Source organism: Acomys minous (assembly GCF_964271855.1).
Source record: "Acomys minous genome assembly, chromosome: 16".
Taxonomy (NCBI): domain Eukaryota; kingdom Metazoa; phylum Chordata; class Mammalia; order Rodentia; family Muridae; genus Acomys; species Acomys minous.
The window spans coordinates 13,052,970-13,080,962 of NC_140498.1; the positions used below are offsets into that span (position 1 = coordinate 13,052,970).

Below are 27,993 nucleotides of genomic sequence, written 5' to 3' on the forward strand. Positions count from 1 at the left end.
GGAACTCTGCACTCAAGCTTTCAGGCTCTGCGCTAGGATTTGCTTCTTGTTCACACCGCCTGGGTACAGAAGCATCTCTAAAGCACTGTTAGGATGACCCAAAGTCTGGTGCCATTCAATAGCTATCCAAAGAACGAGTGCAAAAAGATGAAAGTTTGAAATGTCCTCATGGCTAAGAAAGAGTAAGAAAGAACTTGTGCGGTGCCAAGCATTTTAACTTTTCTAACTTAGAATTTAAAAGCATGTTAATTAGTGATGGTCTGGAAAAGAAAGACACAAAAGAAAAAGATGGGGGAGGAACAAGAAAGAAGCAGAAAACTTTATGTCTTGGGGTTCAAGGCTTCATTTACTCTCCTATTTTCTTTCTTTCTTTCTTTTTCTTTCCTTCTGCATCCTGTTCCTCCTCCCCTTATTCTTGCCTTTGTTGTTGTTCTTCTTCTCCTCCTCCTCCTCGTTTTGTTTTTTTTCGGCACAGGGCTATCTGTAGACTATGCCAGCCTCAAACTCAGAGATTTACCTGCCATGCCAGCTTCTCTATGTGGGCTCTGGGGCTTGAACTTGGACCCTCATGCTTATGAGGCAAGCTCTTCACTAACTGATCGCTGCTTTTCATCTCTTAACGGAAAAAAATGTCCGCTGAGCTTTGCAATGTTAGGCAAAGAGATATTTAGCAATTTGTCTGAGTGCACAACTTTTCAGACTGTCTTTGTAGACTTTTACATTCTTTTAGACTGTCCATGGGGTCCAAAATTTTAATAGATTTGGGCAATATATTTAAGATAAATCTGAGGGGCTGGAGAGATGGCTTAGCAGTTAAGAGCACTTCCTGCCCTCCCAGAGGACTTAGGTTAGATTCCCAGCACTCATATTGTGGCTCACAAACCTTCCCCATAACTCTGGTTCCAAGGAATCCAGTGCCTTCCTCTGGCTTCTGAGGGTACCAGGTACACATGTGGCACACAGACATACCTACAGGCAAAATGTCCACATGCACATTTAAAAAGACAGGCCTCTGCTCGGTCATTACGGAAATGCAAGTTCATCCAATTCTCACAATCTTCCTCATGAAGATGTGCAATGCTTATGAACCGGAGCCTGGCCTACACAGTGAGTTCCAGGTCAGCCAGGGCCGCCTGGGGAGACCTTGTGTTGAAAGATAAGTTTGTAACGTTCTCTTTCCCCATAGAGTTCTCACGGGACCTCATTGTTTCACTGTGCTTCTTACCAGTGTCTCACTGACTCTACATGAATGTCTCCTGTCCGGGGACTTCATTTATCTTGCAGGCGTCTCTGCTGTTTGTTACTCTTCTGGCCCCATGTGAAAAAGAAAGAGAGAGACAGACACAGAGAGAGACAGACAGAAAGACAGAGAGACAGACAGACACAGAGAAAGACAGAGACAGACACGGAGAGAGACAGACAGACACAGAGACAGACAGAGACAGACACAGAGACAGACAGAGACAGACACAGAGAGAGACAGACAGAAACAGAGAGACAGACACAGAGAGAGACAGACAGAAACAGAGATACAGAGAGAGAGAGAGACAGAGAGAGAGAGAGAAAGAGAGAGAGAGAGGAGACCTGTTACAGTAATCTCTGTTAAAAATCTCTGGAAAGCAGCCTGATTTTGATGAACATTTTCACTTAATCAACTCACAGTCACTCTTAAATAAAAACAGCCACACATCAAGAGTACATTTTGTACTGACCATTGACAACATGCAGAAAGTATAACAATGTAATAATGGTTACTGGGTTCCTGAACCATCAAAAATATACTTGTGACCAAGGCACTGAAATTACAGAAGAGGTAGAGGGAAGCCAATGTCTGAGGTGTCTTCATGAGGAATATTCTGTTCAAGCAGGAACTACATGGTCCTTTCAAAACTCTCAGTGAGATCATGATGGAAGGAAAACTGTATGGATTTTCTTTGCCTGCCTCAGCTCTGAATAATGACACGGAGACTGCATATTTATTTATAATGCCTTTAGGACTTAGCTTGTTCTTGTTCCCAACTAGCTCTTATAATCTATGTTAACCCATTTATATTACTCTAAATTCTGCCATGCGGTTCATTACCTTTTCTTCATTTTCATACCGTCGACTTCCTCCGTGTCTCAAAGGCAAATCCTCCTGCACTTCTTTCTTTCCCAGAGTTCCTGTCTCTGCCGGAAGTCCTGCCTATTCTTTCCTGCCCTTGCTACAGGCTGCTCAGCTCTTTATTCAACCAATCAGAAGGTGATGAAAACAATGTTTACAAAATACTGAGGGGGAGGGGCGTTCTTAATAAAAATGACCATACCAAAATCTGGCCTGTACTCAACTCTATGGATACAGAAGTCAGCATTTGAATAACACAACGACAGTCTTTACACAGTGCATAAAAAGTTCACCCCAACAGGGAACAATGTTTCTTAATTTCGGGCTCCATATTCTTATATATAAATGAAGACTTTTATGAAGATTTTCTTCTTCTTTTTTTCTTTTATGAAGATTTAAGCACAATCAGTTTTGATGGCTGGGATGTGCCGACTGATCAAATAATAAATAGTTTTCCTCTAGCTTGGAAAGAAGGTAGGCTATGCTGTTGGGTATATGTGTGTATGCACATGTGTTTGTGTGTATGTGTGTGTGTGCCTGTGTGTGTGTATATGTGCATGCTCACGCATGCTCACATATAGATGGCAGTTTGTCTCTTGTAATCCTTTGTACTTTTCAAGGTGCAAGGTGAGTGCACCAGAGAGGCTCTGCAGAGCCAGCAGGGTTTATTATGTGCGTGTTAGAGAGATTTTAACCAGAAGAGACTTTCTGTAATCCACCTAATAAATATCCTAGAAGACTAATGACTTTGTACCAAAGGAATAGATGTTTTCGTAGCTTTATAAGCAAAAGAGCTCATATCTGCTGTTCACATACCTAAATCGCATTAATTGTTAACAACAAAAAAAATGCTAAGCTGTTCATCTGCAAGAGATTGAAAGGCTTGAGCCAATGTATTTTATTTTTTTTACAAGGTTACTTAAGCCATTCATCATGCAAGCATGTCCTGTACTCTGAGTATCCACTTCCCACCCCTCCTCTTCCCTGTCACTGCCCTGCCACTCCTATTAGTCCCCTTTGCTCCCCAAAGGTTTCATTTCTAACTTCCTGTCGTTTGCACATACATCATTATATTTGCCTATATAGATTAGGACCAATAAGTGAGAGAAAAGGTGAAGCCAATCTGATCCTGACTTAATATGTGACAATAGTGATCTCCATTGCATCGGTTTTCCTACAAACAGCATCACTTCATTGTCCTTTGTAGCTAAAAACATTGAATGTACATGGATGGCATCTTCTTTATCCTTGAATGCAGGTTTTTACAGGGAACCTGCTGTTAGTGAGCAAAACCAACACCTTCTGGAGTATAACTGCTCCCTGCCTTGCTCGACTTTCAGTTTCTGAGAGCAAAGGGTACTTTAGTGGCAATTTGTAGATAAGTGCCCTTTGTCTGCGTCAATGCCGATATGAAGGGTGTTGGATGGTAGAGGCAGGTGATTCCTGCAGGGAGTCCTTTACCCCAGGACTCCCACTCGACCTGATCTCCTGTGCCCAGCTGGCCAGCTCTGTGTCTGTCCATGGCCTCCTCCCACAGTGCACCCACCTACCTCTTGCCTGATGTGGAAGCTACCGCCTTCTCTGGTGGTACTGAAGGCCACCTCACCTTCTCTTTCCTTTTGTTTGGCTCTGTTGGCCCAGAGATGCTCATAAACACTTATTATGAGACTTCCCTTACTTTGCCTGGCTCAGGGACTTCCTGGGGGGGGTGGTAGACATGATTTCCTTCTTGGGAAGGCTGTGTTGGGCTTTGGAGTGGTCTACTGGCTCCTCCCACTGGGGAGTTTTAGTCCAGAGGCCCATGTCTTAGACTTCTCTGTACTTTCTAACACCCTTGCCCCCTGGAACATTCTAGGCTTCGCACCTGGTCTCCAAGGGCTTGTGTCAGTAGGTGCAGTAAGCTCCTTCTTCATTGTGAGTGTAGTCAGTAACAGGCAATGGCAGGGTCCCTCCTGGGCTCGCTCTCCTATCTCTGTATATCTGCTGCCTGGGGTGAGTAAGGACCCTTCCTCGTGCCTTCTGGTATGTCTGGGCAGCAGGAAGCTTCCTATTCAATTCCCCGCCTCAGGTCTCTCACTTCCATTCTTTGAAAAGAAGGCCTGTTCCCATTCCTTGTTGCCTAACAGGGAAGGCACAGAGTAGGTGCTAGGTGCTAAATAAGTCATCTTAATAAGGCAGCCAGCACTCAGAGAGCTTCAGCAAGCCGGGCATCGTTTGCTGTGAGTGTTTCACCCATAACTTGTGTATAAACCTCACCATCACCCATGAGAGACTCTCAGTTCTTGAGGAAACTGAGGCACGGAGAACTTGAAGAATGACTGTGTGAAGGCCACACAGCAGAACTAGGATGTGAACCTAGGCTGTCCGAGGCAAAAGCTCCTCCTGCTGGGGCGGGGGGACAAGTGTTTTCTGAACCCTTAAGACTGTGTACTCAGGGCGCCGTCAGCAAGGCTGTGACTCAGGCTTTCTTTCCAAGAGCAAGCATAGAGCATCTCAGAACAAACCTCTAGGCCTCCGAGGTATACCAGATGGTTCTAGAAAGAGCAAAGCCAAACCAACATGGAGAGGCCACCTCAGGTGCTTCAGCCCCCTTCTCATCTTAGCACATTAAGTCCCCGGCCAGCTCGAACCACCATGCGGAAAACCTGCCAGGGCCTGTTGCTGCACGCTGCTGGGTCTTCTCTGCTTTCCCAAATGCCTCTCATGAGCTTAGCCTACCAAAAGAGCAGAGGAACCATCAGGGAGAGACAAAGAGTGAGGGCTGAAGCAGAGAAGAGGAGCAGAAAGCTGTATTCCGGGGCCTAAGCCCTAATTTCTGTTATGGCTCCATTTTCGGGACACCCAAGGCTACACAGAGAAACCCTGTCTGAAAACTAACTAACTAACTAACTAACTAACTAACTAACTAACTAAAAGCACCATTTTATGTTAGGCATCCATCTTGGTACCCACCAGCCACTTGTCTTTGAGTTCAGTCCCTGGAAGATAAATTCTCAGTGACCCCACCCCTACCCAAAAATGTACAGCCATGACTATCTACTTGCTATGATAATGACTAACAGTGCCTTTTTTTGTTGTTTCTGTAACTTGCTTACACAAATATCCAAAGATTGTCCCGAGTGGCCTTAATCACTTAACTTGGCAGAACAGACCAGTTTTTACTTGCTTGCATAGATATTGGAGGTCTTCGTGTGATTTTCCCCTTTAAGAGTCTTCTCCCCAAGCCCCTCCTTCATGGCAAATCTCAAATCGTCCTGCTAGCAGCTAATCAATAAATCCCTTAATTATAATTGGATTGAATCTATTTACACACACACACACACACACACACACACACACACACACACACAAACACTCCATAACATTTCGTCTTGTTTGATAGCATCCATGGCTTCCCAGGTATAGAGTTACATCATGTCTAACACCATGGGATGCTGGCAGATAGCTTCCCAAGGTCAGGGGGACAGTCCAGCGCTCAAGATAGACAGGCGTGAAAGTGATCAGGCAGGACTCAGACGTATTTCTTCTAAGAAAGGTTGTCTATTGTGGCCAGTGCCTCTCCAAGACACTGGATACAAAAATGTCACCAAAAAGGAAGGAAGGTGCAAAGGTCATGAGACCACATGAGACCAGCTTGGCAGTGTACAGTGGCCATCTGGATGACATGGAGTGGGTGGGGATGTTTACACCAACGTGAACCTGTCATCACTGGCCCCTTCACCTGCCTGCACTTGGTGGTATTGGAAGCCCCACCCATGTTGGCTTTGCTCTCCCTGCCCTGGAAATGTCCTCTATGGGAAAGGAGCTTGCCTCCTATTGAATCCAAAGGATGAGGTCAGGTCAGGGTGGAGATGGAGCACTCTGCTGTCTTTGCTGCTTCCTCTGACTGGGCTGGGTCACCAACACTCTGCTCTCCTCTGCCTTCCCCACGCCATCCCTCAGGACCCACTGTCTACTAGAAACAGGGGGGTGCTGGATAGGGCACAGACTCCAGACACACAGAGACTGAAGGTCAACAATGGACTCCAGCAGGCTTAGCTTTGGTGTCCTGAGCTCTCCTCTTCCTGCCCAAGCTGCTATATAACTTACGGCCTAGGCACCAGATTACTCTCACCAGAGGGGGGGTCCACTGGAGAGGAGAAGGACCCCACCCCAGCATGCCGTTCCTCAGGGCCTGCCATGCCTGGAGCCCTCCTTGCACTTTAAAGCTCCAGGGTCACAAGACAATACCACAACGTGTCTTGCTAAAAGAGCTGTCATCTCTGCACACAGCTGGGCCTCTGCAGCAACTGCCCTGCGAGGTTGCTATTGGTCTGGTGGACAGCCTGCCTCTGACCCATAGAACATTCCAGGGTCTCATCAGGAAGCAAATATTCTACACGAAGCGCTACCTGGTCCTTCAGAGGAGAGATCGTATATGGAACTGTGAGTTCTCAGTGAACTTGGGGACCCACTATCGTCCTTACAATGACCTGAGAGTGGGGTCAGGTCTTCTCCCCCACTTTACAGATAGATAGGTGAATGGAAAGGCAGAGTTGTGGGTGATGCTAAAGGAAAGAGATTTTTCAGGGGAGGCAAGGTAGCCTGCTGTAGCTGGAAGAGATCCCTTGTGTTCTAAACGCAGCACGGCCAAGTGGAAAGTTAAATCAGAAAGGCAGCATCAAAGGATGGGAACTCCAGTGCTAAAGAGGAGTTCTGGGTTGCTAACTCGATAGCACTTTGGCTGAAACAGGCTGGATGAGGAGACGGCCACCGTCCAGATGTCTTCACTTAAGTTTATTATCTCCTCCAATTAAAGCATTACAAGGTGGGAAAAGTCTCAGACAAGTAGGCAGCGACAGGTGTCAAGCTTTATTAAAAATGAAGAAGTTCACCCAGCAAGACACATGGAGGGAAAGGCTCCCGGCAGAGCAGAGAGTGGACAAGCCACCTCCATGTCCCTCCCCCCCCTCCCCAGTCCACACACACACATGGAGGGCTGGTGATTTTAAATGTTTTGAGTGGCCTGGAGTGGGTCTCCTTCCTCTAATTTTGGGTTGGTCCACTTAAACAAAAGAAGAAGAGCTGAAAAGCCCACAGCTTAGGGACTAACTAGCCTTGAGCCAATCGGATGCATGGGGGCCCTGATAGTGAGAGAAAAGCCTGCTGGGTTTTTGTCTCAGGACTGGAGGGTGACCATCTGCATTATCTGTCCTGGTCTCTCTCTGCTGGGGTGACCTATCCCTCACACATTGCATCAACTGGCTATGGATAGTCTCAGTCTGCTGCGCATTCTTAGCAGAACCATTGTGTCTGTCCTTCATCAGGAGTGATGCACCTAAGTTTGGAAGTAGCCTTTTGTCAGCGTTTGTTATCTTAGATATTGTGGAGTTGTTATTTTGAAGGATTCTCAGAGCCTTTGCATATCTTAGTCCCCAGATGTGCCTGGCAAACCAGGAAGTCTTCTGAGGCTGAGAACTGCTCAGGTGATGGGTCTTTCCAGACAACCCCTAAATCAGATGAGAAGTTTTGATATGTGGAAATTGCACAGTAGGAGAGAGAGAGAGAGAGAGAGAGAGAGAGAGAGAGAGAGAGAGAGAGAGAGAGAGAGAGAGACAGACAGACAGACAGACAGACAGAGAGAGAGAGACAGACAGACAAAGAGACAGAGATAGAGAGAGAGACAGAGAGACAGAGGCAGAGACAGAGACAGAGAAGGGGGCAGGAGAGTCTGGCTAGGTCAGATTGCCCCCAGCAAAAAAGCTAATAGATGTATACTATACAGATTTTTTTCATGTCTTTATTATTAAACCCCAAAACACCTGTAGTAACTCTGTCTGTCTGTCTGCCAAGGGTATGATGGCCCCTGATCCTTCAAAACCTCACCTTGGATGGGCTATTAGCAGAAAATAGGGTTTATATATGATTCATTGGGTGTAGGGGAGGGGAGAGGGGAACCGAGTTTCTCAGGTGGCCTGGGATTGGTGGGATTCTGTGGCCTGATTCTGGGGCAAGTTCAAGAAATGGTGGGTTATTGTTCTCAGGGATGGTGGTCTTCTCCTGGGCCCTGATCTTGGAACCAAGTCAGGATTGAGGTTCTAGTCTTGGGGTCAAGTCAGGGTTAGGGTGTTCTTTCCCTTGGCCCCTTTGTTGTACAGTACCCATTCAACAGGCTCTGTCGTGTGTAAGCAATGTCTCTGAGATCTTGCGCTGGGCACAGGAAGTTGGCAGGGTTGTCGTGTTTGGTAGATGGGACCACACTCCATTCTCCGAGGATGAATGGCAATGGTCTCAGTTTGCTGCAGTTCTGCTGACAGTGTCCGGGCCAGTGCGTAAGCAAGACACGGCCATAACCTGCAAGTCTGGCCTCTTGGCTCGTAGCCTATTTGCAGCAACCATCCTTATCTCTGTTCTCAGCTAATTAGGAGCTCAGAGTCCAGAACTGGTTACACAAAGTGAGTTTTATTAATCTGACTCAATAAGGAACCATAAAATACAGTCTCCAGCTCTGACTTTGACCTTAGGATAAGGATGTGAGGGAAAGCGAGATGGGGGGGGTGAGGGGTGAGTGGTAGAAGGCACATTATGAAATGTCACAAGGGAGGAATGCCAAATTTCTTCTTAGGAAGGCAAGATTCAAATTGACTCTTTGAGGTAACCTTCATCATATTTTGGGGGGAGAACGCACAATATGTCTTGGCTGCCCTCTCACAGTCTTGAGCAACCAGGAACTGAGGTAGGCTTCATCCTTAGGGACCCATGCCATCTTCTCTCAGCATCCCTTGAGAGTGTGGCAAGTCTTCTCCCAGCTCATGTTTCTAGACCCCATGAAATGTTTTGTCAACTTCGCACAGTAAGAGCATTTTCTCCCCACCATTTCAGGCTTATGTAGAAACTCCAGCCAGGTCTCTGCTGGCCTCTGTGACTATCCGATGTCCTTCCTCAGTCCTTCGTCTCTATGGCTGTCAGGTGTCCTTCCTCGTTTCTTCCACACGCCAGCCCCTGAGGCATAGGCCCAACCCTGGCTCTTTCCCGTGTCCCCCACCTTCTTCAACATTCTGCATACTGACTTCCCAGGAGGGTTTCCCCTGGCCCTTGACACTTCAATTTTGAAAGATTGTGCATGAGATCTTTGTGTGTGTGTGTGTGTGTGTGTGTGTGTGTGTGTGTGTGTGTGTGTGTGTGCCTGAGATCTTAATAATTAGAGGAAGTGTGAGTCCCTCTGGCTTTAGCCTTTCTCTCCATTGTGAATAAGAAGGCCAGTGAGCTATGTCCTAACAAAAGGCTGGCCTAAAAATAGACTGTGGGGAAAAAGTGAAATTGTGGAGAAACACACTCAGTTCCTTCGAGGCGGAGAAGTAAACGGATCCTAGGGTCTGACTCTAGGGAGAAAAGAAAAGGTAGAAGAGGGGGAAGGATGCCAGGAATTTGCCCCAAAGAACATTAGAGGAGGGTAGCTATATGCTGTGGGCCAACTTCCTAGACCTTTACACTTTTGAGTGCTCCAAACCCTTCTGTACCTCACCTTGGCACAGAGGCATTATAAACCCCTTCTCCTCTCTTCCTAGCCAACCAGATATTCAAGAACAGCTGCTCTCACCATTTCTCTTTCTCTTTCTAGAAGATAAGGAAGTTTAATGCCCTTGGCTTCATGTCAAGATGCTATTTACAGTCCATTAATTGCCAGGCAATGGTTCTCTGGGCTATAAAAGCCAGTGAGAGTGAGGGCAGTGAAAGTGTTCCTTTCTCTCCTCCTCTGGTGACATCCCTGGCCTTCCTGGCAGTCCTTTCAGAAGAACAGGAGCACTTCTTGGTGAGCATTTCCACAGTGGGCTATGAAAGCTGGTGATGGAGGTCAGCTGTTAAGGGGAAAGAGGGCCTTGGAAGTGGCAAATCCATGTCCTTGGCTAAGGGTATGTTTGCTCTTGAGCACCATGACCCAGAACTTTCTAGCATACAGAGAGCTGCCACCTGTCCCATCCCACCCTGACAAGAGTCATTTCTTGACTCAGCCATTTCAGCTGTGGAATGAGATCTAGTGTCTTCCAGACCCACGCAGGAAGAATCCCTCCTGATGGAAAGTCCATCCCAGGGAATGAAGAGCTCCCCTCGCCCAATGCCCTGGTCGAAGATATGGTATCTTCTCCAGCTTTGCCTCCTTTTAAATGGCCACATCAAACACATTAAGCTAGTGTTTGACAAATTTTTGGCTTTCAGAAAGAATGAGTGAATGAATGAAAACATGGACGAACAGCACAGTGCAGCGTGTGGGTTGCTGGATGACAGGTCTGAGCCCCTTTGCTCTGACCCCACTGTCCTTATTTGCATCCCATGCAGTGTTCACAGGAGTCGCCATGGCCTGGTCCTCCATCCTCACAGTCTTTGTCTTTGCCATCTTAGCTGTCAGCTCTGTGGGTAAGAGCAAACAAGGCATTCCTCTCCCCTAAAGATGGGAAGGGGGAGGTGAGCAGTCAAGGACCACGGGGAGGTAACCAACCACACGAGACTCCAGTGGTCTGTCTAGCCCTTCATGGCTTCTTGACACCCAGGAAAGAACAACTACAGGGCTTTTTTGGGGATTATCTTTTAAATGATGGGCATTTTCTCCTTGCAGGGAGTTTTCAATGTACAGTATGTCAAGACTTATGTACTACAACTGCTACTTGTGACACCACTAAATACTGCTACAGCCAACTACAGAGATTTGAAACACCATGTAAGTCAACCCTCTCTTCCTTGAGCATCCTTCAGTTTATCCTTGCCTCCTTTCCAGGATGAGACCGGGAGCGTGGGGTTCTGGAAGATTGGTGGAGACGGAGCCTGTGTTTGTTGTAGGTCCTAGATTCTACATAGTGGAGACCATTTGGGAGTGACTCCACTCGTGTGTGTGTGTGTGTGTGTGTGTGTGTGTGTGTGTGTGTGTGTGTCTTACTTTTACAGTGTCGGGGATTAAGCTCAGAGCATCAAGCATGCCAAGCAAGTGCTCCACTACCAGTTACCCCCTTTGTAACAAATGGTCCCTCTGGTGGTTCATTCTCGATTGACCATTGCAGAGGGAAGAACTCTTGGGAAAGTGCAATAGACAAAGCAGAGGGAATGAAGAAACAGATTATTTGCCACTAGCTCAGAAGGAAAATTTACTTGATGGTTCGATTTTCTGCAGCCACTGTTACAGACAAGATACTTAAACCAAAAGGGTGTGGCGACACCTGTAGTGACCTAGAATTCTCAGCAACCTTGGGGGCCCAACGGACATTTAGATATGTGAATCGCTGTTGCCAAACAGAAAAGTGCAACCAAGATGACATAAAAGGTGAGTACAGTGCATGTCTGTGCCTCAGCACCGGCTCAGGCCTCCTCTGCCATTCCCTGGGTCCACCTCTCCGCTGATGGGCTTCAGGAATTATGCCTGCCTTCCCTTTTTGCTTGAAGCTTTTATTTGTAAGGGTCTGGGTTGGGTACCAGCCCCTCTCTTGGGGTATGTGTGTATACACTTTCATATACAGAGAGACTGAGGGACAGCTGGGTCCTATTCTCTAAGTGGGTTCAGTGACTCTGTAGGTTTAAATGCTTTCCTCTGCTCCTCCAGCTGAGAGACTTTTCTCACCTGTTTTACACTTTATCATGGGTCTTTCTATTGTTGAGATGGAGTCTTGCCATGTAGCCAGCCTTGTATCGTATTACCAAGATTAGGCAATCCTCCTGCCTCAGCCTCCGAAGAGCACACGTGTGTGTGTGTGTGTGTTTGTGTGTGTGTGTGTGTGTGTGTGTGTGTGTGTGTGTGTGTGTGTGTGTGTGTGAACCACACCTGGCTCATTCCTCATCATATGAACAGCATCTTTTTAGGAAGCACATGATCTCCTCTCCCATCATCTAAGGCCGCCATTTCTCCAAGGTGGAGGGCAGAGGAAGTGATGAAGGCGAGGACAGCACCGAATTTTTACGAGATCCTTCACTGCACTCACACACCAGTGCCCTTCTCCTGTGCCTCCTCCCAGCTACCTCATCCCAGTTGCAATGCTTTTTAGTAGAATCATGGGGAGGGGGAAAAACCTATATTAGATGGGTAGTGTATGAACATGTTCTTAGCTATTTCTCCTGCCTTTTCCCCCCAAGATGGAAACTTTTCTCTCTCCATGCAGAGACCACACCATCTTTGAAAGCCAACGGTCTTCAGTGTACTGCCTGCTACAACGAGAAAGACAAGTCGTGCAGTGCAACTACTACTCTAATGTGCACAGGGGAAGAGAAAATGTGTGTCGAGGTCACCGGCACAGGTACAGAGTATTTCCTCAAATGGTTTTTTTGACGTTACATACTATTGTTCTCTTCTTCTTTTTTGCTTGTTAGTTTAAGACGGGAGATGTTCTGCAAGGGTGTAGTGTATCTGCCATCTACTTCTGTGTTTCTAAAGCTTTGCTGCTGACAACAGGAAATGTTCATTCTATCTCAGTTTCTGCCGTCTGGGGTCTGAGCACAGCGCTGACACTGGTTCTGGCTCAGGCTGTCTCCCCGGGGGCCGTGTGAGTTGTCAGCATGGGCTGTGGTCCTTCAGATGGAGGATCTGCCTTCTACTTCAGTCATGATCTGGGCAGTGTCAAAGCCTCTTCATGAAGCGGCCTCAGGGTGTATAATCAGCTGACTTCCCTCAGCACTGGTGATGAGACGGGGAGGTGCAGACTCATCAGGGGAGCTATAGATTTTAATAGTTTAATCTCAGAAGTGACATATCAGTTCTGCTCCTATTTGTGTGTGTGTGTGTGTGTGTGTGTGTGTGTTTTAATTTTTAAAATTAATATTTTTTTGAGGAGAACTTACAAATGAGAACATCATGTAGTGAGATTAGCCAGACCCAGAGATTATGCATCCCTCCGTGAACTTCTCCACAGTTAGAGTAGCCATTCTGAAGCTGTGGGCATTTAGGTGTTTACACTTTCACTGTCAACTCTAGTTTTATGCACTTATCCTCCATATGCACACACACATACACACACACACACACACACACACACACACACACACACACACACACAAAATAAGCAAACAAACCAAAAGAACAACAACAAATTCAGGGCAGAATCAAAGCTAGAAAAGCAATTAGCTCTATGTCCTGTCATGACTCACGTGTGCATCACCTCCATCCCATCCTTCCTCATCACCTGATATATATATATATATATATATATATATATATATATATATATATATCAGATCCACATGTAGAATCGTTCATGGAATTGTGGGACTGGGAGCCTGATGAACTGAAGGCAAGTCAGGCATTATGTTTGGAAGAATTCTGAAGGAGGGTCTAGGGTGAGGATCTTTGTCGAGATGAGTTGGGATGAATGAGGATAATGGAATGTCACACGGGATGCAGAGGGGCGTTGAAGCCACCCATAGCAGGACAGCCTTCTATGTCACCCGGGATGCAGAGGGGCATTGAAGCCACCCATAGCAGGGCAGCCTTCTATGTCACATGGGATGCAGAGGGGCATTGAAGCCACCCATAGCAGGGCAGCCTTCTATGTCACATGGGATGCAGAGGGGCATTGAAGCCACCCATAGCAGGGCAGCCTTCTATGTCACCTGGGATGCAGAGGGGCGTTGAAGCCACCCATAGCAGGGCAGCCTTCTATGTCACACGGAAAGCAGAGGGGCGTTGAAGCCACCCATAGCAGGGCAGCCTTCTATGTCACATGGGATGCAGAGGGGCGTTGAAGCCACCCATAGCAGGGCAGCCTTCTATGTCACATGGAAAGCAGAGGGGCGTTGAAGCCACCCATAGCAGGACAGCCTTCTATGTCACACAGGATGCAGAGGGGGCATTGAAGCCACCCATAGCAGGGCAGCCTTCTATGTCACCCGGGATGCAGAGGGGCGTTGAAGCCACCCATAGCAGGGCAGCCTTCTATGTCACACGGAAAGCAGAGGGGCGTTGAAGCCACCCATAGCAGGACAGCCTTCTATGTCACCCGGGATGCAGAGGGGCGTTGAAGCCACCCATAGCAGGACAGCCTTCTATGTCACATGGATGCAGAGGGGCATTGAAGCCCCCCATAGCAGGGCAGCCTTCTAGTTCAGTTGTCCATGGGAAATGTAGACATACGTTTCCAGAGCATTGGTCTCCTATGGAACTCAGAGGTCTTGAAAGGATTTTAGCTTGAGGGCATCTATAACAGTCCCCTCTAGTTTCCACTGCTAAGTTAGGATGTAGCACAGGTACAGTTTGAAATGTAGCCAGACACTTGAGGGCCTTCAGCTAGTGTCTTTCCTGGACATGTTACATTCATCTCTTGTAATGAAAGGGTTCTGAACCCCGGTGTTGGTACCCATGCCTTAAACAGAGGCTCAGCCTATGCATGGAACTGTTTTCATGTTTCACACCCGGGGGTGGGGTGGGGTGGGAGGGGTTGTCAGACATTTAACATGGCTCTGGGCACATTTCTTTCCCCAGAGTACTTAGGTGAGGAGGAGAAATAGAAATAGCTGTTGGCTCTTTCTTTTAGATACGCAAACTTCTAATTTAGTGCTGTACGGGAAAGGCTGCGCAACTGAAAGTGCCTGCAAACAGGATCTGACCGTCAACGGCAACGTACAGATCAAAACCACATGCTCCTCACCTGTTGCGACCGATGGGAGCCCTGCCCTCAAGTCCATTACGTCACTTCCAATTGCTCTCCTCTTGCTGAAAGTCTTGCTCTGATCCTCCAGGTGCTGGCAATCCCACAGTCGTACACACACAAACCCACTGGTGTACGTGGATGGCTATTTCCAAAACACTGAACAAATAAAAACTAATGATTTTATGTGAAAACTTAAGTCCATTTTTTTTGTAATAACAGGAAACACACAGAGATGACTATTTCAACATTTCTCCTCTTCTCTTTCACACAGTACTAGAAATCCTAGTCAAAGGAATTAGGCAAATCAAAGCACTAAGTAAGTAAAATTAAATTTGAAAACAAGATAAAGAAAGGGGGAAAAGGGAATGGAAAAAACAGATATTCATATTGGAAAGAAATTTGTAAAACTACTAGAAGAAAACATTTGTTTGTATGTACTCACATGTATGTGCACATATATACATGTATGTATGTGGTACTAGAGAGAATTTTTTGGCATTAACCTAAGTATTGGTTTTGTTTTAGAGGTTCTAACAACTCAGCTTACAACTCTCAGATCACACTCTGTTGCTTTTTCATAATTTGAATAAAAAAGAGTCAACCCATATGTGCTGGTTATTTTTCATTGGTTTTTGTTGTTGTTGTTATCAACTTGACACAAACCTAGACACATGTGGGAAAAAACGAATTTCAATGAGGAATGTCTCCATCAGATTGCAGCAAGTACTTAAGTCTGTGGGGTTGTTTTCTTGAGTAATGACTGATGTGGGAGAGCCCAGCCTACAGAGGACAGTGCCACTCCTGGCAGGTGGTCATGGGGGATATAAGAAAGCAGGCTGAACACGCCACAGAGAAAAGTCAGGACCAGTGTTCTTCTGTGTAAGTTCTGGCATCTAGGTTCGAGTAAGTTCTTGCCCCGACTTCCTTCAGTGGACTATGACACTGAGGAGTCACATTCTCTGAACTCTTTTATTTATTTATTTATCTATTTATCTATTTATCTATCTATCTATTTATTTATTTATTTATTTATTTATTTTGTGTGCATTGGTATGAGGGTGTCAGATCCCTTGGAACTGAAATTATAGACAGTTGTGAGCTGCTATGTGGGTGCTGGGAATTGAAACTGGGTCCTTTGGAAGAGCAGACAGTGCTCTGAACTACAGAGCCATCTCTCCAGCCCCTATATTCTCTGAACTCTTAACACCATGCCATGCACTGGCACTAGCCTTCCAACTAGTTCAGCATCGTTCTCAGGCAACATGGACCAATATCACAGCCAGAAGGCAGACACGGCACGCCTAAGAACAATCCCTAGGCCCCGAGGGCATTCTAGATCATTCCAGAAAGGGCCAAGTCAAACTGATCCAGAAGCTACCTTTCCACGTGAGTTCCTCTGTGATCTTAGGACCTCTTGGGCCTCTTTGCTGCCTCTAATGCTTCTCAGCCTTTCCTCACTGAAGGAGCAGGTAATGAAGATGACTAGCGAACAGAAGCCTGGAGCAAACAGCCAGAGTCGGGGGCTACAGTAAAGTACAGAAGCGAGGAGGCTCTACCCCAGGGCCTGAGTCTGTTTGAGGCCAGTCATGGACTCTCAGGCACAGAGTGACACAAGGTCTGGTCCCATGTACCTGAAGGTCCCATGGGGCATGGGGCAAATGAGGAGCAGAGGAACCTTGCCATAGCCCCTCACTTTCACACCGTGAGTTATAATAGCCAGGAGTGGAGGAGATCGGGCAGAACCCAGGGAGTCCTAAGACCCCCTTCTCCTAAGAAATTGACCAGCTGTGCAAGTGCCCCTCTGAGACACCCAATACCAAAATGTGGCCAAGAAGGAAGAACTCAAGGAACTCATGTATTGCAGAGTCCTTGGCAGTGTACAGTGACCGTCTGGGTGGCAGCGGTTGGGTAGGGATGTTTACTCCATGGTGGACCTGTCATCACTGACCGCCTTCACCTGCCTGAGCCTGCTCTTGCCAGAAGCCCCATCTTTATGTTTGGCTAGTTCCCTGTGCCATGGGGGTTTCCCCTAGGGTCTGGTTACTGGCCTCTTACTGAGCCTAAAGGATGAGGTCAGGTCAGGGTGGTCTGCTATCTTTGCTGTACATTCAGACTGGGCTAGTTTGCTGTCAGTCTGCCTTCTTCTTGGCTTTCACCCCATCCTCCAGGGGGTCATTAGGGAGAGCCCCCAGCTGTAGCCATATGTAGCATTAATATCTGCAGTTTGTATCCCAGCTTGCTGCAGGCCCTGGAGACCTGTGAGTCTGACAGAGCTCAGCCCTTCCTCTTCCGTGTTGCCTTTGCTCCAGATTCATGATGCAGAAAGCACAGGGGAAGGTCCTATCTCAGGGCAGGCCTCCTTGGGGCTCCCACTGGCTAGAACTACCTCTGCTGCCTGAGACTTTCAGGTCACAGGATGACAGCGCAACATGCCTGCACAGCTGGGCCTGTCATCCGCCATATATCTGGTGAGCAACCTGCATCTGACCCATGGAACGTTCAAGTGCCCCATTAGGAAGCAAACATTCTATAGGAAGCTCTGCCTGGTCTTTTAGTAGAGAGAAGGCAGTCAGCTACAGACAGGACTGTGGGCTGTCGTTAGTAGGTCGTGAATTTCACGCTGACCCAAGAGCAGGATCAGGTCTTATTGTAGTGCAGCGCAGCGGGTAGGGGATGCTAAAGGAAAAAGATTATTCAGTGCTGCTGGAGACAGCAGGTGACTTCATTCAAAGGAGGTGTGGCTCTGGAGTGCACTAGAGAGGCAGGAGATGCTCCAGATACAACATAGGCAAGGAACAAGGGAAGGTCCACAGCTTAGCAAACTGATGTGGGTGAGGAAGAAGAGCCATCAGCAACGGGGTGCGGGGAGGTCCGTCTGGGAAGATGGATCCTACATAAAATGGGAAAATGTACAAACATGGCAGAGCAGTGGTGAGCGCCTCATCGAGAAGAGAGCTCCAGGCCCACCCCCACCCCCACCCCTGAGTTGTATAAGAGGAGAATGCTTTGCCAGACTCCTGGAGAACATGTTCCTCCAAGGACAGTTCCCAAGTGGAAGGCAGAAAGGAGGAACGTCATTCTGTCCCCAAGAAGTGTTTTTCTCTGGGGCATGCAGCAGAGAACTGTGTCTATTCCAAGAAGAAGAAGAAGAGAACAGAGTGTCCTCAGGGGGTCTTGTGGGACCAATCTGAAGACAAATGTGTTTGACATACACATCAAAGCATGGGAACTTCTGACATCACCCCAAGTATTTCGAGACCCTCCAACCGGGTCTCCCCGCTCCCCCACAGTGACCCCAGGCTACCACATATCTGAATAGTTGTCACCACGGAGATTTTGCTGAAGCCTTGCCCTGGGAGCCAAAAGCTGGCACAGAGATGAGTAATGTCCATCCAGTGGTGGTGGTGGGGGGGGCCCATGATCTCTGTTCTCCATTAGTGAGGGACAGTGGCCTGAAGTGACACAGCCAGCTCACTGTGAATCTGACCTGTTCTACAGGCTCTAGGCTAGTGTCATGTGAGGTAATCCTGTCCCAGGCTCTGCTATAAATGTGGCCTCTTGGCTTTTGCACTTTCTCTGTCAGGAACCATCCTTATCGCCAATCCATTAATCACCTTGGAATTTGTGGTCCGGTATCAATAGTAGAAAATGAGAAGGTTTATTTAAGATAAGAGACCGATGAAATGTACAGCCTTAGACTATGACTTTGGACCCTAGGGGAAGATGTGACAGGAAGTGGGGTGGGAGTGGGGTGCTGAGGGAACTCCCACTGGGTGGGAAGACTGGCTTCCTCTCACTGTAAAAAAAAAAAAAAAAAAAAAAGCAACTCTTGACCATGGCTGTATGCAACCCTGGTGCGTCTGCTCCATGGGCTGAGTTTGTAACCAATTAACTAGCTAATTAATTTTTTTTTACTTTGACTAAAAAAGCAGAGGTAACAACAAAAAGCAACAGCATACAAGGGAAACTTTATAAAGTGTTGTAGCAAATAAAAATATGGCCAAGAATGTTTATTATTAGAAGCCTATAATTACTACGGCGGTTTTATTTAACCCACTGTCAAATCAATAAAAGACACAGACACCTGATAGATTTCAGATAAGCCTTATTTCACCAGGGACTGGGCAGATACTAACCCCTAAACTACCTTCACCTCCCAGCCTCTATCTCATGCTAATTGATCTAATAATTTCTATCTGGGCTGCTTTCCGTCCGTAGTTCAGTAAATCCTTGCGTATGCTTTCCATCAGGGTCACTTCTCTCCACACCAAACCTCAGGGATAACTCCTGGCCGTGTTTCTTTTCCTATCCTATGGTGATTCTGCTTTTCTCTTTCATCTACCTGTCTCCCCCCCCCCACCTAAGATGGCTCTGTCCCCCAAACCCTCCAACCTTAGCTCTGCCTCTCACTTCTGCCCTACCCAGGCTTCCGCATTTTTTATTAACCAGTCAACTTTAAATTAGGTACAGCAAAGTTTACACTACAAGGACAGGTGTACGTGAGAATGTGCTCCTCTGGGCGGCAACCAGGAAGCAAAAATAATTCATCAAATGCAAAGCACCAGACCATGCTGTTACAATGAAGCTAAGATGTTCCTGGCCAGAAAAAGCAGTTACCAGACTGAAGAGGCACTTTTATACAGCAAGAGAAAATCCTTGTAGACTGAACATCTGTGATGCAGTCAGGAGGAGACCAGCTCTCCTAATATAGAAACAGCTCAAATACCTCAATGCAAAGGGAAAAGTTTCCCTTTAGAAGTGGACAAAAATCCCAAACAACTTTTCACAACAGCAAACAGACAAGTGGTACGAAGTACAGAAAAACAGACAAACCAAGGTCACCAGACAAATCACGGTGAGATACCAGCTCAGACCTCCAACTATGATTATCATGAAGAGAAAACACAGCGCTGTCACCAAGCACAACTGGAAAAGAGAACGTGTGTACGCTGTTGGGGATGGGGAAGCAAAAAGTTCAGGTATTATGAAAACAATGGGGGGGGTGGCTCCTCAAATACGTAAAAATAAAGTGTTAGGTTTGAGCTACTCAGGTCACATTCAATTCTCTCCTCTGTTCCATGACTATAGAGAAATGGCAGGCACCTTATAAATACAGTCTGCCTGTGGGTCTAATACCCATGTCCCCAAAGGAAGTTTACCCTAAGTGATCAGAGTGGCTCATCCACCTTAATAGACACACAGCAAATAAAGGGCTAAAGCTTTGTCCTTCCCACTGACACTCAGGAGTCAGAGAACACCCGACTGCCAGCTCATTGAGTGTCAACTACACGTCCTGAGACTGCCTCTTCTCCCTAAAATCTGTAGGAATGGACCTTTGCTTTGCCTCCGGCCTGGGTGAACTTTCTTCAGAGCCCATTCTGACTGTCCACGTGTTGACATCTTTCCTAACACAGCTATCAAAAATCCAAGGCAGCCCAGGGCCCCTCCTGAACCTCAGGGGTCTGACACTCTCACAAGAAGTTTCCATAGGTGAGAACAGGACATAGAAATTGATCAGGCAGTTTAGGATAGAGGACCCCAAAAGTTAACAGTACCCCTCCTTGGCTAAAAGTTGTAAATGCTCTTGGCCTCATCATCAGCTTCAGAGACCGGTGATGCCAGAAGTGTTTAAGCTGCCCTGGGCAGAGACCAAGGATGCCAGGAAAGGGGGTGGGGTCTGGTTTTTCCTTCTCTTTCCCAAAATGAATGTTCTTTCCTGGGATCAATACATAAAGGCAATAACTGAAACCCAGATGTACACAGGCACTTGGTGAGTGGGAACTGGACTGTGTTAGGGTGCAAGCGATTCAGCTGGCCTGCCCTCAGGGACCTAGCAATTTCTTATGTCCACCTGCCGTGGCCAGGTGCTGCTAGGTGTGTGGGCCCGCCATAAAAGGACCACCCATCCAGCACTCTGTCTGTCTGTCTATCTATCTATCTATCTATCTATCTATCTATCTATCTATCTATCTCTCTATCTCTCTATCTCTCTGTCTCTCTGTTCCTGCATTCTCTTTCTATCCTCAGAGACCCCTTTTCTCTCCCTCTCTCCCCTCCCCACTCATGGTTCTCTTGCCGCCTATGCCCCGCCCCCTTTCTCCAGGTCCGCACTCCTCCCTTCCCCCCAATAAGCCTCCTTTATATCAGGTCTCTTGCGTGGTGTAATTCCTCAGGGACGCACCTTGGCGTGGGCCTGCCATGGTAACCCCTTGCTGCATCATTATAGATCATAACAGACTGACCGCTCATCCGCTCTGCCACGCCATCCAGTAAAGCCTTACTAACTCCAAGGCTATGACCCTCAGTGGTGCCCCTTTCCCAAGGGACTTGCTCCAGCTGTACAGGAATTTTTTTTTGCGCTCTCTCTCTCTCTCCCTCTCTCTCTCTCTCTCTCTCTCTCTCTCTCTCTCTCTCTCTCTCTCTCTCTCTCAAAACTCCTACCTGTGAATCTATAATAAAACAGACGCCTCATTCTTTGAGTTTCTGCAAGTCAAGAAACTGGAGTCTACTGACTTCTTGGAAGTTTCAAAAGGCTGTGAGCTTCCTGCATCCTACGGTGAGTTAAAGCCTATGTGAGTTGAAAGAAAAGGCCTCCATTAAACTCAGAGGTACCCCCTGGTTATTCCAGCTTTAATCACAGGGGGTACACAATCTGTCGGTCTCAATGTGCAGCAGAGAAGTGAACGAAGAAAAAGTGGTGTGTATCTAAGGTCTCAGAGGAAGTTACAAGAGGATGCTGAGAAGGATTGTTGAGGATCAGAAGAGTTATTCATTGGGCTGGAGAGATGGCTCAGTGGCTAAGAGCACTGCCTGCTCTTCCAAAGGTCCTGAGCTCAATTCCCATCAACCACATGGTTGCTCACAAGTATCTGTCATGGGATCTGATGCTCTCTTTTGGTTGCATTAAGACAGAGCACTCATATACATAAAATACATAAATAAACCTTTAAAAAAGAGTTGTTAATGATATGGACAGACATACAGACAACTCTCCCAGTTGTCTCTGTCTCTGGTGATGCTCCATAATACCTAGGAGAAGCCATATCCTTTTCCTTTTTAATTTCCTTTTTTCATTCACCTTTCATTGGGGAGAAATAAAAGATTATCAGCTGTAAGCATCTTAACAGGGGTGAAAGAACTGGGTGTTAAAGATAGAAAAATACAGTGAAAGTGGAAGACAAGTAAAATGTGGTCACAACTTCCTGAAACAAAGGCACGGTTGCCATTTCCTGGAATGGGCACTACAGAATCATTTGTAGTTAAGGTTACAGGTAGGGCACAGCCCAATCTCCAAGAATCAGAAATTTAATCATAAGCAGGATTGAACCTCATTTGCCTTTACTATAAAATGGCTTTCAAGCTCAAACTGGAGACAGGCTGATTCTTCACTTTGGGAAGATTGTTGCTAGCATACCTGCAAGACATGGGGACATTTCTTTAATTGTAAACTCAATATATTTTTTATTTAAGGAATTTCACATGTGATTCCCTCAGGGAGCACTGAGGTCACTGGAGTTCAAGATTTCTCTTCTCTTCTCTTCTTCTTCTTCTTCTTCTTCTTCTTCTTCTTCTTCTTCTCTCTCTCTCTCTCTCTCTCTCTCTCTCTCTCTCTCTCTCTCTCTTCCTCCTTGAGACAGGTGATGAATTAACAGGTGATGGCTTAATGGCCATCTTATAGTAAAGACAAACATGGTTCATTCTGTTGGGAACAAGCAAAAGAAACTTATTTTAAGTATAGCCATTTTTTTCTCAGACTTCATTTAATCATAGGAGAAAAATGAAAACTAGTCCCAGGCCCTAGAAGAGCTGGGGACTTCCCAATAACTGAATATTTTCTGATGTAAGGAGACAGCTATCTGAGTCCAGCCATTTCAAGGACAACTTCTCCATCTTGCTGGCAGCGTCAAACAAGTCCATGTTCCCAGGCCTAGGGACTTCCTCCTATCCTGATTGATGGAAACTCCCTTGCTCCAACCCCTTATGTCCAAGTATGATTGGACACTGCTACAGCCCACCCTGCCCCCCTTCACTTTATGGTGTCATCCTTTAAACATGCTGTGCAATGTCCCTTGAGGGTCATAATTCAGCTCCTGAGTCTGTTCTTTGGCCCTGATAGATCAGTAGTGGCTTGATTACAATACATTTTTGTCATCTGCATTGACCTGGCGTTTGAGTTATGTTGGATTTAAGCAGAGCCCACAATAATTCCTGATCATGATTAAACCTCTGGTTCTCAAAGACTGGGCTATGCCCCACCTATAATCTTAACTACAAATGGCTATATACTGCCTGTTCCAGAAAGTGCAACCATGTCTTTGCTTCAAAAGGTCATTATGGTCACCTGTTGTTATGGTCACCTATTGTTATGACCACCTGTTGTTATGACCACCTGTTGTTATGGTCACCTATTGTTATGACTACCTGTTGTTATGGTCACCTGTTGTTATGACTACCTGTTGTTATAACTACCTTACATGCACCTTACAATCATGTTTTTGTTTTAAAAAGCTGTAATTGCCATCCTACAACCCTACCTTTGTTTCAAAATATTATTACATTCTTGTTTTGACCATCTTGCTATATTCTGTTCTTGTAACCATGTCTATTTTGCCTGACAAATCCCCATTTGGAAACCTCCTAATCCTGTGCTATAAAAACCTTGTCTTCCTCATATCCAATGCTGACCTCTTGAATCTTGCCTAGAGGGTGGGATGGAGTGGGAGTATGGACAGCCCGAGTACATGGATAAAAGATTTTGCTTTAATTAATTGCTTGCTTTAGTTAATTTGTCCATGATTATTTGAGTATGTGGTCTCTTTTCTCCCATCTTTGAGATTAACAACAGGGTCTTTCTACATAGACCTGGCTGTCCAGGAACTCACTATGTAGACCAGGCCAGGCTCAAGTTCACAGAAACCCACCTATCTGCCTCTGCCTTTGGAATGCTAGGATTAAAGGCTTACACCACCACTCCCAGCTGAAATTCAAGATTTCTAAAGACATCATTCTCTGAAAACAACTGATGTTTAATCCAGTTGTGCTATCTTTGGCATCCAATTTCTCCAAACAGTTTACTTCAGGAACCCATGAGTTCTGATAGTTTCCTGATAAAAGACTACATTTCCCAGCTTCCCCTGTGGATTAAAGAAGTCATTGCCCCCTTTTAAGACACAGCACCCACCTTTCCCTGTAGGCATTTTTGGCCAATCCTCGCCTGTGGTGACACCTTGAGTAAATTGATCCCACCTATGGTCAGACCAAGGCTCTCTTTCTGCCTCCCTTCTGTCTCTCTCTACAGCTGCATTTAATCATCTCACAAGTTCAGCCCATATTTGCTCCCGTCACTCAGCATAGTATGGATCTGTATGTAGAAATGCCAATGCTCCATTAAAGTAAGCATCCATTCACACTAAGATAGATGTTTTCAACTCTGACCTCATGTTCAAGACAAACCTCGTTATAGGCACCATCATCACTTTGAACTGTCTTGTGAGTCATATTCTGTTTTGTATGTATCAAAATTCATACTCAAGAGTGAGTTCTGGTTGCCTTCATCCACTACTTGAACAAAAACTCACACAAATGCTACTTTTTTTTTTTGAGACAGGATTTTGTTGTTGCTGTCGTTCAGTTTTTTAAGGCAGGGTTTCTCTGTGCAGCCTTGGCTGTCCTAGACTCACTTTGTAGACCAGGCTGGCCTCGAACTCACAGCAATCTGCCTGCCTCTGCCTCCTGAGTGCTGGGATTAAAGGCATGAGCCACCACACCCGGCTTAAGACAGGATTTTATTATGTCACCCTGGCTGTCCTAGAACTTACTATGCAGACTAAACTAGGTTCAAACTCACAGAAATCTGCCTGCCTCTGCCTTCTTAGTGCTGTGATAAAAGGTTCACACCACCCAGAGTGAGGACATTCTTAAAGAAATACTGTCTTTCTCACTCTGGCTATCTGGGCTTTTAAAACAAGACACCCAGGCAGTTAAAATCCCCTCCCCCACCCACCCACCCACACAACCAGGAACCTCAGATCTAGAGAAGAAAAAGGCTGAAGCCTTTCTGGCACCAGCCAGAGAGGGACCTCCCAACCTCCCCCCCCCAAAAAGGATTCCACACAGCACTGAGGGCTCCTCTGTTTGCCTTTCAGAAAAGACTAGAACAGAAACAGTGATAGGTGGGACCACGTGGTGACCAGGATTGCCTACTTATGCTTTCTATTTAAAATTTTACCCTCCATGGGTCAGAGAGATGGCTCTGTAGGTAAAGGCATTTGCTGTCAAATTTGATTATTTGAAATTGATTCTTGGTACCTTCATGATGGAAGGAAAGAACTGACTCCAATAAGTTGTGCTCTGACCTCAATGTTGTGACATAAGTGCACACACACACACACACACACACACACACACACACACACACACACACACCTTCCTATCAGGACATTGAAGACTGACTTGGAGGGGGATCTCTGGATCTTTTTCTCCCTCTTTCCAACACAGTCATGTTGAATAAATCTCCTTTTTTTCTGCTTTTTGTTATTAATGTGGCTCTTTTAATTATCTTATTAAGGCTGAGCCTGGCTTGTTAAGGCAGCCAGAATGCAGTAACAAAATTACTTCTGTTAGAATATCAATAAAGGGAAATAGAAGAGAGAATATAATCTTTTTTGGGTGGAGACCTACCATAGCAGTGAAATGGGTCAATCACCTGACCAAAGGACCAGCCCCAGGAAGGAGAGAGAACTCCCAGGAAGGCAGACCCATCCAATGCTAGGTTAAGGAGATGGGTGGAATAATTATTCCTCCAAAGAGAATCTGCTCTTTTCCTTCTCACCCACCTACTAGCATAGTCTCTGCAAGCTGCTCTGTGTTTCAGAAGATTCCTCGCCTCTATCAAGTCATAAAGGTTTAACTTTTCCTTTTTTCTGTATCTTTCTTTCAGATGCTGACCAGAACTAACATATCTCTTTTTCTGATGTTTTGGGCTTCCTTATTCTCTCTCCAAAGCCTCTCTAGAATCTCAGGCTTTCCTACCCATGCCACAGTTCCTGAAATAATGACTCTGAGATTTTATTATTTATGAATAAATGTCTAGGCCATAAGCTTTAGCTCATTCTCTGACTAGCTCATAACATATTTCACCTGTTTATTCTATTCTATGTGTGTCACATGGCTGGTTACCTCTCCTCAGTGTCATGTGTCCATCCCTCCTCTGACTATCCCAGAGTCCATCTCTCTCTGCCAGAACTCCCACCTCCTATTTCCTGCCTCAGCTAATAGGCCATCAGCTTCTTATTGACAGGTGATGCTTCCACACAGTAGACAGGGGATTCTCTCTAGGCCTGCCCTTGCATGGCCTGCTGCCATGTAGTGGACTTTCATGGTCCCTTAACTCAAGTGGCATGACTTTTTCCATCTTCTACTCCCTCCTCTGGGTGGCTGCTGAAATTTACAGCTCTCCTGCCCTGGGGTGGTTTTTTTTTTTTTTACACTCTAATAAGTTTCTCCCTTAGCTTCTATTTGAATCCATTCTTCAGTTCTCTGATTAGTGAGGCTAAGATCCCAGCAGGGGAAAACCAGTTTCTGGCAACACTTTTAGTTTGTAACACAAAGCTGAGGGATCAAAGTTTTTTTATTTCCAAGTATTTGGTAACTTATTAAACTTTATTTGACTGAATCTGCATCAAAGAGTGGATGATGACCTTATATTTTTGCATACACACACTTATGCACACACACACACACACACACACACACACACACACACACAGTCACCATTCATCTACCTTCTTTGAAGTTAGAGAGAAACAAGTTATTAGGCACTCTAATTTAGTCAATAAATTTATACCAAATAAGTTGGTTTAATTGTTCATCTGTGTCAACCAGTTAAAGTTAGACCAACTATTTAAAGAGCTGGTATCCTCTAAGAGATAGCCCCAGCCTGGGGAGATGGCTCTCCCTCCCTCCCTCCCTCCCTCCCTTCTCTCTCTCTCTCTCTCTCTCTCTCTCTCTCTCTCTCTCTCTCTTAAAAATAATTGAGATAAGTCTTTAAAAAACTTTCTTCCTTGTGTATTCCCATTAAGATTTCTGAGACAACCATACAGTCATTACTCAAGTGGAAACTTTCTCCTAATTAATCCTCTGGGGACTGAGCTTGCTCTGTGCCCCTCCCATCACCACTCCCCCCTTTCTATTCTGGGCCTTGTTTTCCATTACAGATCTATCTGTTAAACTGATGGCTCAGTGGCTAAGAGCACTGCCTGCTCTTCCAAGAGATCCTGAGTTCAATTCCAAGCACCCACATGGTACCCCACAACCATCTATATTGGGGTCTGATGCCCTCTTCTGGAATGAAGGTGTACATGCCGGCAGAGCAGTCATATACATAAATTAATAAATAAATCAAAAACTGTCATTTTAGAGCTGGATGTGCTGGCACACGCCTTTAATCCCAGCACGTGGAAGGCAGAGGCAGATGGATCGCTGTGAGTTCGAGGCCAGCCTGGTCTACAAAGGAAGTCCAGGACAGCCAAGATAATCTGTTTCAAAAAAAAAAAAGTAATTTGAATCTATGTTTCATCACTAGTTAAATCCAAATTTTTTTTTGACGTAGTACACTATTTGGTCTAAACAAAAGTGAGAATAAATTAATTTTTCAAAAGTGAGAAATAATTAATTATTTAATTAATAAATAAATTAATTAAAGAAGTACAAAATTCAGCAGCTTCTCAAGTGTCTTAACAGTCAGTATAAGAATTTGAATTGATTTAGGGGGTGGACAGACAATTCCGTGGTTAAGAGCACCGGGTGCTTTTGCAGAGGACCTGGGTTCAATTATCAGCACCCACACCATGGCTCACCATCATCTGTAACTCCAGTCCTGGGAGGCTTGCTGCCTTCTTCTTGCCTCTGCGGGCACCAGGCATACACACGTGGTACACAGACACACATGCAGGTAAAACACCTGTACACAAAACATAAAAATAAAGTTTTTCAGGAAAGGGGTTTGAATTGGGGATATGACTTGTTTCCTATGCGTGGAAAAGAATCTGTGCTCCTGGGACTTTTATTTAGTAGCAGCTAAGGGCTTAACTCGGTTGGAATGGAAGTCAAACAGGTGGGCGCTAGGAGAACTCCAGAAAAAAAGCTGCTGAACTCAAGCTGTGCCTTGCTCTAAACTGCCTCACATTGTATGAGACAGTGGCCTTTCATTGTCCTAGGTGACTCCATTTTAAGTGTAGCTTTCAGTTTCCGTTTTGAGGGAGAAAGATGGCTACCAGCCTCTGAGTG

General features: G+C 45.9%; 1 protein-coding gene across 1 annotated transcript; it reads left to right on the top strand.

The window, feature by feature from the left end:
- Positions 1-9,832: 9,832 nt before the first annotated feature.
- Positions 9,833-14,872, top strand: LOC311586074 (protein RoBo-1-like). The gene is made up of 6 exons (XM_084761886.1): positions 9,833-9,896; positions 10,421-10,498; positions 10,698-10,799; positions 11,247-11,396; positions 12,226-12,360; positions 14,590-14,872. Exons 2-6 carry the CDS (start codon positions 10,438-10,440, stop codon positions 14,784-14,786), a joined length of 645 nt encoding a protein of 214 aa, XP_084618012.1. The 5' UTR covers positions 9,833-9,896; positions 10,421-10,437; the 3' UTR covers positions 14,787-14,872.
- Positions 14,873-27,993: the final 13,121 nt, after the last annotated feature.

Coding starts and splice junctions, on each gene's coding strand:
- LOC311586074 (XM_084761886.1), top strand. CDS start 10,438: ATGGCCTGGTCCTCCATCCTCACAGTCTTTGTCTTTGCCATCTTAGCT. Junction 10,499..10,697: donor CTTAGCTGTCAGCTCTGTGG/GTAAGAGCAAAC, acceptor TTCTCCTTGCAG/GGAGTTTTCAATGTACAGTA. Junction 11,397..12,225: donor CAACCAAGATGACATAAAAG/GTGAGTACAGTG, acceptor CTCTCCATGCAG/AGACCACACCATCTTTGAAA.